Source organism: Tarenaya hassleriana, unplaced genomic scaffold, assembly GCF_000463585.1.
Source record: "Tarenaya hassleriana unplaced genomic scaffold, ASM46358v1 Cleome3, whole genome shotgun sequence".
NCBI lineage: Eukaryota > Viridiplantae > Streptophyta > Magnoliopsida > Brassicales > Cleomaceae > Tarenaya > Tarenaya hassleriana.
Window position 1 is genome coordinate 1,829,609 of NW_010966177.1, and position 14,204 is coordinate 1,843,812.

Below are 14,204 nucleotides of genomic sequence, written 5' to 3' on the forward strand. Positions count from 1 at the left end.
AAAACATTTCAATCTTAGTAATTCGAAATGCAAAAAAAAGGAAAAAAAAACAACAACCCATCTTTAGATAATGATATTTTAACATTTGGAAGTTCAAAATTAGCTCTAAGATAATGCACTAAATATAAATTAATTGACATAGTTTTTACTAAAAAAAAACCAAAACGAAATGGTAATATTGTTGAATTTGAAGATAGTTGCTGACTCATATAATAATAATAATAATAATAATAATAATAAGGGTGAGTCCAAAAAAAACCCAACTTACGAAAAGTTTGCATTAAAAACCTAAACTCACACCGTCCTAATAATAACAACAACAATAATGCAATGTTTAATTATTTTTATTTTAATTATTTGGTTCAAACGATAAGTATTGGAGGGGCAAAAGTTTGAACGGTCAAAAGTTTCAAACACAAAAAGAGGAGGAAAAAACCAAACCCAATGTTCTTTTTTCCTAACGATTTACCAACTCCGGACATTATCCAATTATTTTATTTCCCTTTGTAAAATTCACGAATTTATTTCTATAATAATCTAATATAAAAATTATTTTAATATATATGTGTACATTTATTTATTTATTTATTTTTGTTTATCTTATTTGCGTATTTTTGGATTTTATTTATTGTATGATGATACGACTGTCACCAGCGCATTATAGCATACGTCTCTTGAAAAGGCAGCCACAGATAGGGAAAAAAAATTTCTCATTCATCGGGGAAAAAAAAATAGAGAGGAAAAGCTGGAGAAGCCGAATAACAAGGGATTCTTCATCAAAATCTTTCTTATGGATCTGTTTATCCTCTGATTCTCTCTCTACGATCTTTGTCTCTCTACGACCTTTGTGTTCCTGGATCTGGATTTTTCTGTGTTTCTTCGGTACGTATGAAGTCTTTTTCGTTTTGGGTTTGGTCTGGTTTCCTGTTTCAAATTTTTGGGCTGTTTGTTTGCTTTCCTCGAATCTCATGTTTATTTATGTGAAAATTTGCTGTTTTTAGCTTCAGATCCGCTTTTATGGCGTCGGATCTTTTAATGGGTCGTGTCTTCTTGTTGAAATATTTCCCCTTCTGATTTTGTGGGTTTTCGTTTATCTGCCGAAACGAGTTGGATTTTCATGTTCTGGGTCTGGATCTTCCGAACTTGTTGTCTGGGTGTCTGAAATTTTCGATTTTCCGTGTATATGTACGGGCATTTCTTCCCATTTAAGAAGTTTCCGTCTAGGGTTCTATAATTTGTGATATGTCTTGCCTTTTCTGGCAAATTTTCTCAGATTTCCCGTGAAATTTCAAGCTTTGTTTGTTTTTAATGTGTAAGGAAGCCACTTGATTCGTATTATGTATATCTTTGACGTGCGTCTTGGATTTTTTTTTGTTGGGGATCGGATTATTGATTTTATTTTTTGCTGAAGTTCTGTTCTTGTTCATATCTGGATAGCTTGCTATTGAAATGGGTTCTTCATTGAAATTCAACGAGTAAACAACTATATTGCACAGTATAATATAAGAAATCAACCACTAGTAGCCCCCTTTTCTTGTTGTTAATGTAACTCATTATCTTGCTACCGTGTTGTTGCCAACGCAGGTTGAGTTTTTGCCTCTGTCAAGCCTGAGGTCTTACAAAGGAGGAACCCTTCTTTTGTAGCGGAAGATGGCCTCGGTGGGCGTAGCTCCTGCTTCCGGGGTTGATAAGTTGCCCGAGGAGATGAACGACATGAAAATCCGAGACGATAAAGTGGGTTTGGCAACGATCGACACTTATGGTGTTTTTGTGTTGTTGCAGACAACTGACTGAACTGATGATGTTGCAGGAAATGGAAGCCACAGTTGTTGATGGCAATGGAACGGAGACTGGTCACATAATAGTGACGACTATTGGTGGAAAGAATGGCCAACCGAAGCAGGTGCTCTCTTGTTTTACTTTCCTTTTCATGTAGTTGGATATTCTTCTTACCCTTGATGAAAATCTCCTGCTTAAACGTATCAAATCTTTCATTTCTTGCCTTGGAATGGTCACAAAATTTTGATCTTTCAATTGTTGAATTCACGGCACAGACTATCAGCTACATGGCTGAACGGGTTGTTGGACACGGATCTTTCGGCGTTGTTTTCCAAGTGAGTTTGTCCTTCATCTCTTCTGATGTTTTATGTTTTCTCCCGGTAGTTTGATTGGTATTCAGAGTTACTCTGTGGAACACTGCTGACCCCACGATCCATCAGGGTTTGTATTTCAAGAAACACTACAATATTTGTCTATCCATAATAATACTGACTATAAATCTGTACCCATTTTTCTTTGTTGATGATTCAGGCAAAATGCTTAGAGACAGGAGAAACCGTCGCAATTAAGAAAGTACTGCAAGATCGCAGGTACAAGAACCGTGAACTGCAAACCATGAGGCTGCTCGACCATCCTAATGTTGTGTCTCTGAAACACTGTTTCTTCTCCACAACCGAAAAGGACGAGCTTTACCTCAACCTTGTCCTTGAATACGTTCCTGAGACCGTTCACCGTGTTATCAAACACTACAACAAACTTAGCCAAAGGATGCCTCTGGTATACGTCAAACTCTACACATATCAGGTAAATGCTTTTTTCTCTCTCTCTATACAATCACATCTCTAATATGCTTTGTGGGCTGTGTAGTTTTTTGGTTCACTAACTTAAGTCTCTTCGCTATGTCTATGACAGATTTTTAGAGCCTTATCATACATTCACCGTAGCATTGGAGTGTGCCATCGCGACATTAAACCTCAGAACTTGTTGGTACGTGAAGAGATATGTAAATCCGGGGATTTGCATTATGCGTACATCAATTTCCTTGAATTAGTTGTACCCTTTTACACTTTAGTTATACTTTTTTTTTCTTATGTTGGTTCAGGTAAACCCTCACACTCACCAAGTGAAACTATGTGACTTTGGAAGTGCGAAAGTATTGGTACGTCCAATGAATTCACATCTGAGTTACGATTTTTGAATGATGTTTCAATCATTTTGATAACGGTTACGTGTTGCAACAGGTAAAAGGAGAACCGAACATATCATACATTTGCTCGAGATATTACAGAGCACCAGAACTTATATTTGGAGCAACTGAGTACACTACAGCTATCGATATCTGGTCAGCAGGATGTGTTCTTGCTGAGCTCCTCCTCGGACAGGTGTGTGTGTGTATGTATATATATACGTATGTATGTAAATAAGATCCCACATCAAGCAGGTTCTGCTCTACTGGGTCTGGAGTAATTTGAATTAACAAATGTATCTTCTGTTAATGACAGCCCCTATTCCCAGGTGAAAGCGGCGTTGATCAGCTTGTGGAGATTATAAAGGTATTAGCTTTACCCTTGTTTATGTACTTCTTCACTACATGTACCCATTTTCGACAACTTGATTGATATGATGGGAATCCAATGTATGTGTTATTGCAGGTATTGGGAACGCCGACGAGGGAGGAAATCAAGTGCATGAACCCTAATTACACGGAGTTCAAATTTCCACAGATCAAAGCTCATCCATGGCACAAGGTTTATTTACACACCTTCATATACATGTTCGAAAAGTCTCATGCAACATTGACATGGCATGGCATGACGAGTCTTATCATTCGTGTCTGCAGATATTCCACAAGCGGATGCCTCCTGAAGCTGTGGATTTAGTCTCGCGTCTTCTTCAGTACTCTCCCAATCTACGTTGCACCGCTGTGAGTGTTTTTCGAACCTGCCTTCCTCGTTCTTTCAGCTCTTTGTTCGTTGTTACAATTGTGATCTCTGATTGATGTCGTAATGCCCGAAATGGCAGCTTGATACATTGGTCCATCCGTTCTTTGACGAGCTGAGAGATCCGAACGCTCGTTTGCCCAACGGACGTTTCCTCCCTCCGCTCTTCAACTTCAAGCCTCACGGTACGGCACCATGAGTCTTTCTTTCACAACCCTATTTATTAGGTCCAGATGGAGTAAAGAATGTCGGGAAAAAATGCCGGTGGAAAACTCGGCTGGATGTTACTGTCGGAGAATCGCAAAGAATGAACCGACAATACTCCTCGAGATTCCGATCATGAAAGTTGATTAGAAACATGGCTTTACCAGTCTGTTTTTTTTTTGTTTTTGGTGAAACAGAGCTGAAAGGAGTGCCGGCGGAGATGGTGGCGAAGTTAGTCCCTGATCACGCCAGAAAGCAGTGCCCCTGGCTGGGCTTGTGAGATTTCCCACATCCTCAAACCCTAAAAAAACGTTTGTAACAAAAGGAACAGAGATCTATGCCCTCTTATGTATGATGTGATAATGTACGTGCGCCCTTTTCTCCTGTTGTTGTACGAGTAGAAGAAGAATTAATTCAGTGTTGTAAAAGCGGGGAAACAGATTATTATATGACTTGTTTACTGTCCAATCCAATAAAAGATTCATGAACGTATGGAAGCCGTGGTTAGAGGTTCATATAAAACCTGAGGAAGAAAAAAAAAGCGTGAGCGAATCCTCCTAAATTAGCACTCTAAAAGATCGTCTTTGCAAGTAGACTTGTTATGGCCAAGTCCCTTGCACTTACTGCACTGCAGTTGCCGCTTCATCGCCTCCTGCCCCACCGCCGCTTCCGGCTTCTTCAACGCCGGCCGCCCGGGCGGCCGCCGTGTCGGAGGCGGGGTGACTTCAACTTCAAGCCTCACGGTACGGCACCATGAGTCTTTCTTTCACAACCCTATTTATTAGGTCCAGATGGAGTAAAGAATGTCGGGAAAAAATGCCGGTGGAAAACTCGGCTGGATGTTACTGTCGGAGAATCGCAAAGAATGAACCGACAATACTCCTCGAGATTCCGATCATGAAAGTTGATTAGAAACATGGCTTTACCAGTCTGTTTTTTTTTTGTTTTTGGTGAAACAGAGCTGAAAGGAGTGCCGGCGGAGATGGTGGCGAAGTTAGTCCCTGATCACGCCAGAAAGCAGTGCCCCTGGCTGGGCTTGTGAGATTTCCCACATCCTCAAACCCTAAAAAAACGTTTGTAACAAAAGGAACAGAGATCTATGCCCTCTTATGTATGATGTGATAATGTACGTGCGCCCTTTTCTCCTGTTGTTGTACGAGTAGAAGAAGAATTAATTCAGTGTTGTAAAAGCGGGGAAACAGATTATTATATGACTTGTTTACTGTCCAATCCAATAAAAGATTCATGAACGTATGGAAGCCGTGGTTAGAGGTTCATATAAAACCTGAGGAAGAAAAAAAAAGCGTGAGCGAATCCTCCTAAATTAGCACTCTAAAAGATCGTCTTTGCAAGTAGACTTGTTATGGCCAAGTCCCTTGCACTTACTGCACTGCAGTTGCCGCTTCATCGCCTCCTGCCCCACCGCCGCTTCCGGCTTCTTCAACGCCGGCCGCCCGGGCGGCCGCCGTGTCGGAGGCGGAGTCACCGTCACCACGGAACCCCCCGAGCTATCCCTCGGGATCTCTCGGTCTGGCGACGGGATCGGGTTTACAGACTGCGAATATGTTAGCCTGTAGTTTTCGAGGGTGAAGTACCTGGAACAGAAATCGTAATGGCTGCGGCCAATGTAGGCGATGACAGCGACCGCGTGGGCACACGGTAAGCCGCTCATCTGCCAGTCTTTGCAGCTGCAGTCCCATCGGTCCATGTTCACGACCTCATACGTGTCCCCTCGGACCTGAAACTCGTTGCTGTCTGCCGAAAATGTCACGCAAAGCGTCTGCGCTTTCAGGCTCTCCTTCTCAAGCTTGCCCTCCATCGAGGGCGTCAGCCTTCCCGCGGCCTCTGTCTCAGCCATGTTGGCTCTTCTCGCGTGGAACAGATCCGTGATTTTACCACGGATCATGTCGACCATCTGTGTGATCGGGAGATCGTTCGTGTAGGACGCCCAGTTGAAGAAGAGCTCATGCGAATTCGACGTCATATGGTTGTAACGCGATCCGGGAAAATATGCGTTTGCCCAATGATCGGGCTGGCTGTTCCGCAAGATCCAGTCGTAGGCTTCGAGCGAGATCCCTTTGATGTTCTCGACGTATCTCTGGAATGCATCGGGTCTCGGAGCATATGCCGCAGCGTAGAAATCCTCGACGATCAAGCGTTTTACCTCATGAGAGAACGGTACTTTCAGGCATCTGATGAGCTCTTCGGTCAAGTGACCCAGACAGTACGCATGGAACGAAGCCTCGAAAACCTCGGGGATCGATTCCCGCAGACCCTTCCGTCTGTCCGCTATGAACGTGATCGGACACGATGTGGACAGCGCGGATTTCAGCTGAAGCAAGAACCATCGCCAGTTATCGTCCGTCTCTGCATCCACAACCCCGAATGCGAGCGGAAACACTTCGTCATCGCCATCGACAGAAGTCGCAGCCAACAAGTTCCCCTGATACTTCGATTTAAGATGTACGCTGTCGAGAAACACGAGCGGGCGACAACCCTGAAGAAAACCATAGAGCGAGGCGTGAAACGAGACGAAAAGGCGGTGAAAGCTCGAATCTTCCTTCGTCGTGAAGGTGGCAAGGCTGCCAGGATTCGTTTCCATGATCTTCTCACAGAATACTGGCAGTTGTTTGTAACCGTCTTTGTACGAGCCCTGAAGCTGCTCTTTCGCGATCTCTTTCCCGCGCCACGCCTGAAAGTAATTCAGCTGGATTCCGTACTCTTGCTTGATGTCGTTGACAATATCTTTCGGCCTGTAGTTCGGGGAAACCTTCAGCTTCTCCTTTATAATGCTCGCTACCCAGCTCCGACTCGTGTGAAGCCCGTCAGTCCCACCCGAGCCTTCGCAAGTATGCGTCGGGTTCATTTTCTTGATACAGATCAGCTGAGTAGTAGATAGCCGAGATGCGTGGATCCTCCAGGGGCAGCCCTCGGCCTTGCATTTGACGGTCACTCGGTGGCTATCGTTCTTTTTGTAGCGAAACGCAAACCGATTGGCGATTGCGTACTTCCGCAGTGCTTCCCGGAACTCCGTGACACTGTTGAATCTCTGTCCGACCCCCGTGATTGTGTTCTGCCATTGCTGAGTTGCCTTGGCGATGAGCCTGTCGCCTTTCGGACTCGGGACAGGAATAACCGACATCATATCGAGAGGTATATCCATCGGGGCATCTGCAGCATGATTTACGGTTTGCTCCATGCCAACAACCGACAGGGGAAGGTCGGTTTCTGGTTCCAGTTCTGGCTGTGGTTCTGTTGTATCATCCATGATGTCGTCCACTATGTTCATCGGAGGAGGAAACGGAAGAACAGCTTCAGACAGCGTCGTTCTGCTTGATCTGGAACAGAGAGAGTAAGATTACCTGTCGGCTGTCCCGGAAAAGTTCAGAAGACGGACGAGAGATAGACGTTCCGAGGAATTCGAGAGAATTACCTGCTACCAGGCATGTTCGAAACATCCGGAACATCTACTTCTGTGATGATATAAACATCAGCGGTATCCGAGTTGCCATGGAACTTGATCATCCGCATCAAATCTTTATCGTTCGAGATCGAGATTAGCGTCTTCCTGTTACCCGGGAGAAAGTACTTCAAAGACACCGTCCCGATGTCGCAGTTGAACATCTCTGCAATCTCAGACAGAAAGTCTGTGAACTTCATCTGCTCGTCTACGTCTATGGCATGAGCATCGCCGCCCTTGTAAGAAAGGCAACCCCCCTTCTCTGTATGAAATTCCCCTCCGGCCATACATATCGCTATGATCCGTTTCCCCGCCATATCCTGCATTACACAGCCAAACCATTGAAACCCCAAACTCCACAAAACCCCCATTTGAAACCGAGGACTTGAATAAGGCACTCAGAGCAAACAATCGCAATCGAATGGCCAAAAAGGGGAAGGCAGACAGATGATGAGAACTGGTCAAATCAAAAGAAAGCTTTCAACTTTGTTGTCCCGTCCTCAATCAAGAACCCTAACCAGTCGTCAATTTCACGAATTTAGGGTAAAAACCTAACCAGATTATTGATTCCCTTTTCTCATCGAGACATAACAAGAATCTACCACCCAACCCCACAGCTACAGAAGCGTTATCCACAGCAGAAAAGTATCTGATGCCATCGAACAGCCAGGAAATATTCATATAACCTACCAGAAGATCGTAAACCGGAAGCGAATTGCGTGGCAAGAACCCTAGAAAAAGAAATTGCATATCAAAAGGCAGAAAGATGGGAAATTTACACGGAATTACGGAGAATTAACAAACCCTAATCCGAAATTGAGAATTTCTTGTGAGGTTCTGAGAAGGAACCGGTGAAATCGACGAGGGAAGGCGTCATAGGCAAACAACATGAACTCCGCAGTGGAAGCACGAGAGAGAGAACCTTTTAAAGGACCCTCTTGTTATATTTGTTGTTTTAGTTTAATGAAATTATTAAATTAACTTGTAGTGGGCTTTATATTAATGAAATTAAACTATAGTTTGTAGACAAAATCGAAATATAATTACAGGGTTTTCGTTTTATACGAGGGGGAAAAAAGACGGGGATTTGTTGAGCACGGAAGTGGATCTTCCAACCGATGGTCGAAGATAAGACAGAAATCAGAGCCATGCCACGTCAGATCCGACGAGGTTCCGGTCGTGGGTCCCACTAGTTACTCTTTTTATTTTAAAAGAAGAAATAACCTAAGTTAAGGTTTTAAATGGCAATAGTTTTTAGTTTTAGTTTTTGGTTTATAGTTTTAAATTTTTGGATTTTGATCTTGAAAATAAAAAAAAATTTAGTTTTTAATTAATTTTTTCATCAAACTGGTATTTCAAATTTTTAATAAAACTAATTTTATAAAAATTTGATTGGTTATTTTTTTTGGTTTTTTAAATACAAAAACTCTAATCTCGTCCATTCGTAGTCTAATTTTTGTCGTTGTCGTAGAAATAAAGATCTTATTTTTCATAAACATAATGTGATAGAAAATATGCTAAATAAAAATTTATTTTTGTGAAGATGACGTGCATATATCTTTGGATGTTGACCGCGGAATCTTAACGTGTCCCTCCTCCCTTTCAAAATCTCATGTTCTGAAAATGTTTCACAACCGTCAACCACCATGATTTTTCACCAACTTTTCCATTTTCAAGAAATATGACTTTCCAATGCTTTCACATTTTTTTTCCAAGCCCAAATCCGCTTTAGAATGAATTGAACGGTATCAAAACAGCATTTTACTTAAAATTAATAGGATATATTTTCTTTTCTAAAATCAAATTAACTAAATCTAATGCAAATATAAAATAATTGAAAAATAAAATAAAAAACAAAGATATTTTTAAATGTTATTTTAATGAAAATGAAATCTAAATCCAGAAACCAAACAAACAAAAAAATACATAAAAGTTGAATGAAAATATTTTTATACAAAACCCATGTAATCCAAAAATAGCCAATTCGAGATTTAGCCGAAACCCCAAAAGTCAAATCCTAGTTATTTGAAACAGAAAATAGATACAAAAATATTCATTCATAAATACATTATATCATGTTAGTTAGAAAGTGGGGATTAACAGAAACAACAAAACTAAACTCAGATACAATCCTTATTTCATATCCATCGCCATGGTACCTAAACCATATGACCACCTGAGATGTTTTATTCGACCCGGCACTCATGTCTTGTCTCCTGCGAACATCGAGTATGATCCAAATGTGAAACTGTTAATATTCAGAACCATCAGCTTATTAACTTGGCAATGTAGAAACATTGGACGTTTATTCTTTGGGACAATGCACTTAAACCATTACTACAAGGTCAGGACCAGGAGGATACCGGCTTCAATCCGGTAGAGACGTGCATCTAAACCCGTCATTCACAAGTTCGTTCACAGCATCCCGGAACCGGTAGTAATCATCGGGTTTGTTGTAAATCTGATGAGAAATCCGGGCATAGCTCGTGATCGGATCAATTTCTCCGTCCTTAGGTGGGCGGAAGTAGATCGGGACTTCGATCCTGAACCTTTCTCTCAAAAGAGTTCTCAATTTCAAAGCATCTGAATCACTAGAGACCCCCAAGCAGGGAGGCAAACCGACCATGATCATACTCGCGCACATCTCGGGCGGGCAACCCAGCTGCGTTCCCCAAGCTTTAGCAAGCATCTGACCCATCTCGACCACAGCGTCATGGTTCCTCTTCTTTATGCCATCGATCCCACCTTCGAATCTGTTTACAAACTCCAAGATCGAAGGAACAACTAACTGAGCGCTGTAATCCCTAGTTCCCACCCATGAGCTCTCTATGGCCAACCCGTTTCCGTACTCACTCGACACAACAGGGTGATGCAAATCGGGAGAAGCACTGTCTGATTTCTTACAGTACAAGAACGCCACAGAAGGTGGCGCGAAAAACCACTTGTGGAGATTGCTCGTGTAGAAATCGGCACCAATCTCTTTCACGTCAACGTCAACGCACCCAATTCCATGAGCAGCATCCACGAACACCTGGTCAACACCTTCTTCTCTGCAGATTTTCACAAGTTCTTTGATGGGGATCACGACGCTAGGCATTGAGGTCACATGATCGATCAGAGCTAACCTAACCCTCTTACCATTGGCTTTCCCTGTCTCTAGAGCGTTCCTAAACCGACCCACGATTTCGTCCGTCGACTCGACAGGGAAAGGCAGTTGTACCTCGATGACGTGACCACCGGCGCGTGTAACGTAAGCCTCAACAGACTTCTTGACAGAGCCGTAGGCGTAGTGGAGCATGACCACGGCGTCCCCTCTCTGGAACCGTCCCTCGCGGAAGGCCCAGGCGGTCTGCTGAAGCACGATTGCGGCAGCGGTGGTGGCGTTATCGACGAGGGAGATCTCGTCGACTTGGTCGGCGTTGATGAGGCGCCTGATCACAGCCCTGGATTCGGCGATTTTGGGCTTAAGATCGTCGAAGTAGAACCGATCGGGCTGCCGGAGGAACCGGAGCTGCCACTCCCTCTGGAGCACGAGAATGGAAGCCGGGCAACATCCGAAGCTTCCGTTGTTGATTCGCGCGGAGGATGAATCGTGGTGCGAGAACTCGGATTCGATTTCGATGGGAGAGTTGAAATTGGAGGACCGAGGGCAAATTTTGGGTCGCTTGAAGAAATCGGAGGTGGGTTCGATGGCGCCATTAGACGAGAGCCTCTTGGGATGGCAGTTACGATAGGCGGCTTCGTCGGGCGGAGACGAAAGAGACGCCATGGACGACGACGAAGACGGATCCCAAGTTTGAAAATCCCTGAGAGATGGAAAATGGAAAAGAGGGGAGGAATGAGAGGAGACTCCATTATTATAAAAGGGGATGGAGACAAGTTGGGGGAAGTGGGCTGCTGCGACGACGAGGGGCGGGGGATCTTTTGTCGTGTAGTAAAGTCACGTGCGTATCACGTCAGGGTCGAGGAAGGTAGGAGGGTGGTCTCACCTAACAACAGAGAGAAACGCTCGCGCACGTGTTAAAGATGAGCAAAGAGGGTTCGTGATTGTATCTGACATCCTTACAACAGGTTTTTTATGTTGTTTTTTTTTTGTGGTCGTGAGTTTTTTTTTTTGTGAAACTAAACCCAAGAAATGATCATAAAGTTCTGTCCTTTAGAGTTTGAGAGAGAAAGTGATCCTAGAGACTAAAAGGTATAGTCTCCAAACTTGAAGGTCGAACCCAATGTTCAAAAGACGTTAAACATCCATTTTACCGATTGAACTATCCAAGTTTTGGATCTTTTGAATCATTTTGCTTCGGCCCTAGACGGGTAAAGAAGTAAACAGAGCTTAAATCCGCATCAAATGCATGACAATTGGCAAATACTACTAACATTTAAGGAACATAAGCGATAGACTATTTATTTGAGCGCATTTCATTAGCCATCTACCTCTCTCCGGACACTGCTGCTCCCCCTATGCATTCACTCTCATTTCTTTTTGAACAATGAAAAATGCCAATATGGTTGTTTTGATGTATAGAAAAATATCAAAGAAGAAGTCCATGTTACCTTCATATGGTTGTATTGTGATGGTATGAGCTCAAGTGGCATCTTCAAACTCCATCACAGATTTATACTTTTTGTTGCAAAGTTCACATTAGAAGAAGATCTTTCCCACTTTGCAATGAATCTTCTGCTCATGACACAGATCCCAGAAAACACACCTCTTTCCAGTGTTTTCCAGTTCCTCCTCTTCCTTTCCCCGATATCTTTGCGTATAGAGAAACTTGCTCGACACCCTCCAGCTCAAAATTTTCTGCTGGACGGACGGAGGAAGTTTTTTTTAACTTCCTATAATGTTGGGAAGTTTTTAACCTTTCTAATCAATGGTTCAATGTTTTATGTTATTTGTGTTCACTGTTTTTGCCTCTCGATAACTATGTATGAGTTATTTTTTTCCTGATGGAGAAAAAACTATTAAAGTGCCAATCAATAGATAAACTCGGCTCAATCCTTTTATTGTAGCTCAGAGGATTAGAGCACGTGGCTATGAACCACGGTTTTTGGATCTTCTAAACCTTAAACAAATCACAAGCAATGGTGTATTGTCGGTATGTTTGCTAAGGTTTAGGGATCCAAAAACATACATAACCCTTTAATAGCTTTTCCCCCCATCAGAAAAAAATTGTTTCATGGTGCTATTAAAAGGCAAAAAACAATTAATAGAAACAGTATAAAATATTGGACCGCTTATTAGAAAAGTTAAAAAAAACTTCCAACTCTATAAGAAATTAAAAAACTTCAAACATTCTATCACTGATCCATATATTTCTCTTATGTCAACAACCATATCTCCTAACAGGAAACACAACACATGGATCATGGTGACCAGTCATCATCTAAAACCGAGTATTACAATGCATCATATCTCTTTAAACTTTATATATGATAATGACACAACTTCACGAATAAATCTTAGGTCCAAACATGCGAATCTTTTCAAACAATCAAATATATTATCGATTACATGCTCAGGAATTGAATTTCCATATAAAGCATCCAGCCTCTACAGTTACGAGACAGGTAGAGTGCATCAATGACATTACTCTCAGGGATTGAACTTCGATATAAACCTTGCGTTCAAGCAAGGCACCGTTTAATACCATGTAAGGGTTTTCTTGGTCAGAAATATCTCTTAGTAGAATGATCCAAACACAGAATCCAAATCTAAACATCAAATTTCAACAGGATCAGCAATTCATGTTAAAATTCCCAAGAACACAGTCTAAGAATTGTGAACTAACCTAAAACTTCTCTCTCTGCTTCCATTCTGATATGTCAAATCTAATTGGCATCCACAAAAACCAGAAAACGTTAAATCGATTCTTAAAACCAGTACAACAGAACCATCTCCGAAACACGTAGCCGATATCATACAAGTTCTTCTGGTAAACCCAGAAGCAGAGAAGAGATATTCAAAACCCCAACGCCAAAATAAGATTTCTACAGTGATTTAGCTTCACATGCATTATTCAATGAGCAATTCACATCGAAGATCCAGCAGATTCACTAATAACCAGAGGGGGGGAAAACGGGAATTCTCTAACCAGAGGAATGCGTAAGCATCAATAAGCGGGTATTATATATGAATCTCGTTCTCAAAGAACCCTAAAAGGGCCAGGTAACAAAAAATCGAAGCCGAACTAAATTACAAGAACGCCGGAAAATTTAAGATTCAGAGCTTCAGACTCACCGGAGTTGATTCGAGTTCTTCTCTTCTCCGATGCGTCGGGTATTTTTTTTTTTTTTTTTTTTTTTTTTTGTAGGATCCCTAGCTGCTATTCTTCGGGCGCGCTAACTAGGTAAACTTCCGGCCCGATAACAGGTAATGTTTTAGGACTAATTGAACCGAGTTCCTTAGGTTTGGTTGGGAAGTTTTTCAACATTGATGTATGTCTATGGTTCTGTATAAGCATATACATATACCCAAATATATACATATCTATTATTGTTTTTATTTTTTATTTGGAAATTTTTTTTTAAAAAAAGGGATGTAAATATAGGGCAGGTGAGAGCAGACAAAAGCAACCTGTTCAAATCAACCCATCGAATTAGTGGGCCCAGACAGATTATTCGAAGCCCAGAACCCAGATTAACAACATGCATGTCGTCTGTTCATTTCGAATTTGAAATGGGCGTCGTTTCTAGTTGACGACTTGCTTGCCGAGCCGTGTTTTGGGTTCAATGAAACAGTGCCGTTTTCTAGACGAATTCTACAACATGCTTGTCGTCTGTCCGTTACGAATTTGACATGGGCGTCGTTTCTGGTTGACAAC

General features: G+C 42.2%; 3 protein-coding genes across 11 annotated transcripts; 1 reads left to right on the forward strand and 2 right to left on the reverse strand.

Moving 5' to 3' along the window:
• The first annotated feature begins 682 nt into the window (after positions 1–682).
• Positions 683–4,415, forward strand: LOC104818750 (shaggy-related protein kinase alpha). Its single transcript, XM_010548466.2, has 13 exons — positions 683–882; positions 1,585–1,734; positions 1,811–1,903; positions 2,055–2,114; positions 2,311–2,583; positions 2,692–2,766; positions 2,882–2,938; positions 3,021–3,161; positions 3,282–3,332; positions 3,432–3,527; positions 3,620–3,703; positions 3,802–3,904; positions 4,121–4,415. The coding sequence occupies exons 2-13, from the start codon at positions 1,651–1,653 to the stop codon at positions 4,201–4,203; spliced, it is 1,200 nt and encodes a 399-aa protein (XP_010546768.1). The 5' UTR covers positions 683–882; positions 1,585–1,650; the 3' UTR covers positions 4,204–4,415.
• A 683-nt stretch (positions 4,416–5,098) lies between these two features.
• On the reverse strand, positions 5,099–8,399 carry LOC104818751. 5 transcript variants are annotated; one of them, XM_010548467.2, is made up of 4 exons: positions 8,233–8,399; positions 8,074–8,114; positions 7,357–7,703; positions 5,099–7,261 (listed from the first exon to the last, which is right to left on the reverse strand). In XM_010548467.2, the coding sequence occupies exons 1-4, from the start codon at positions 8,258–8,260 to the stop codon at positions 5,248–5,250; spliced, it is 2,430 nt and encodes an 809-aa protein (XP_010546769.1). In that variant the 5' UTR covers positions 8,261–8,399; the 3' UTR covers positions 5,099–5,247. The 5 variants fall into 5 exon arrangements, with proteins under 5 accessions (XP_010546769.1, XP_010546770.1, XP_010546772.1 ...); XM_010548468.2 differs by having other exon boundaries at positions 8,188–8,397; XM_010548470.2 differs by lacking the exon at positions 8,074–8,114 and having other exon boundaries at positions 8,188–8,397.
• A 917-nt stretch (positions 8,400–9,316) lies between these two features.
• On the reverse strand, positions 9,317–13,692 carry LOC104818753 (probable L-cysteine desulfhydrase, chloroplastic). 5 transcript variants are annotated; one of them, XM_019203256.1, is made up of 4 exons: positions 13,622–13,650; positions 13,173–13,212; positions 11,938–12,184; positions 9,317–11,842 (listed from the first exon to the last, which is right to left on the reverse strand). In XM_019203256.1, the coding sequence occupies exon 4, from the start codon at positions 11,150–11,152 to the stop codon at positions 9,752–9,754; it is 1,401 nt and encodes a 466-aa protein (XP_019058801.1). In that variant the 5' UTR covers positions 11,153–11,842; positions 11,938–12,184; positions 13,173–13,212; positions 13,622–13,650; the 3' UTR covers positions 9,317–9,751. The 5 variants fall into 5 exon arrangements, with proteins under 5 accessions (XP_019058801.1, XP_019058799.1, XP_010546773.1 ...); XM_019203254.1 differs by lacking the exon at positions 13,173–13,212 and having other exon boundaries at positions 13,622–13,692; XM_010548471.1 differs by having other exon boundaries at positions 9,317–11,189; positions 13,173–13,683.
• Positions 13,693–14,204: the final 512 nt, after the last annotated feature.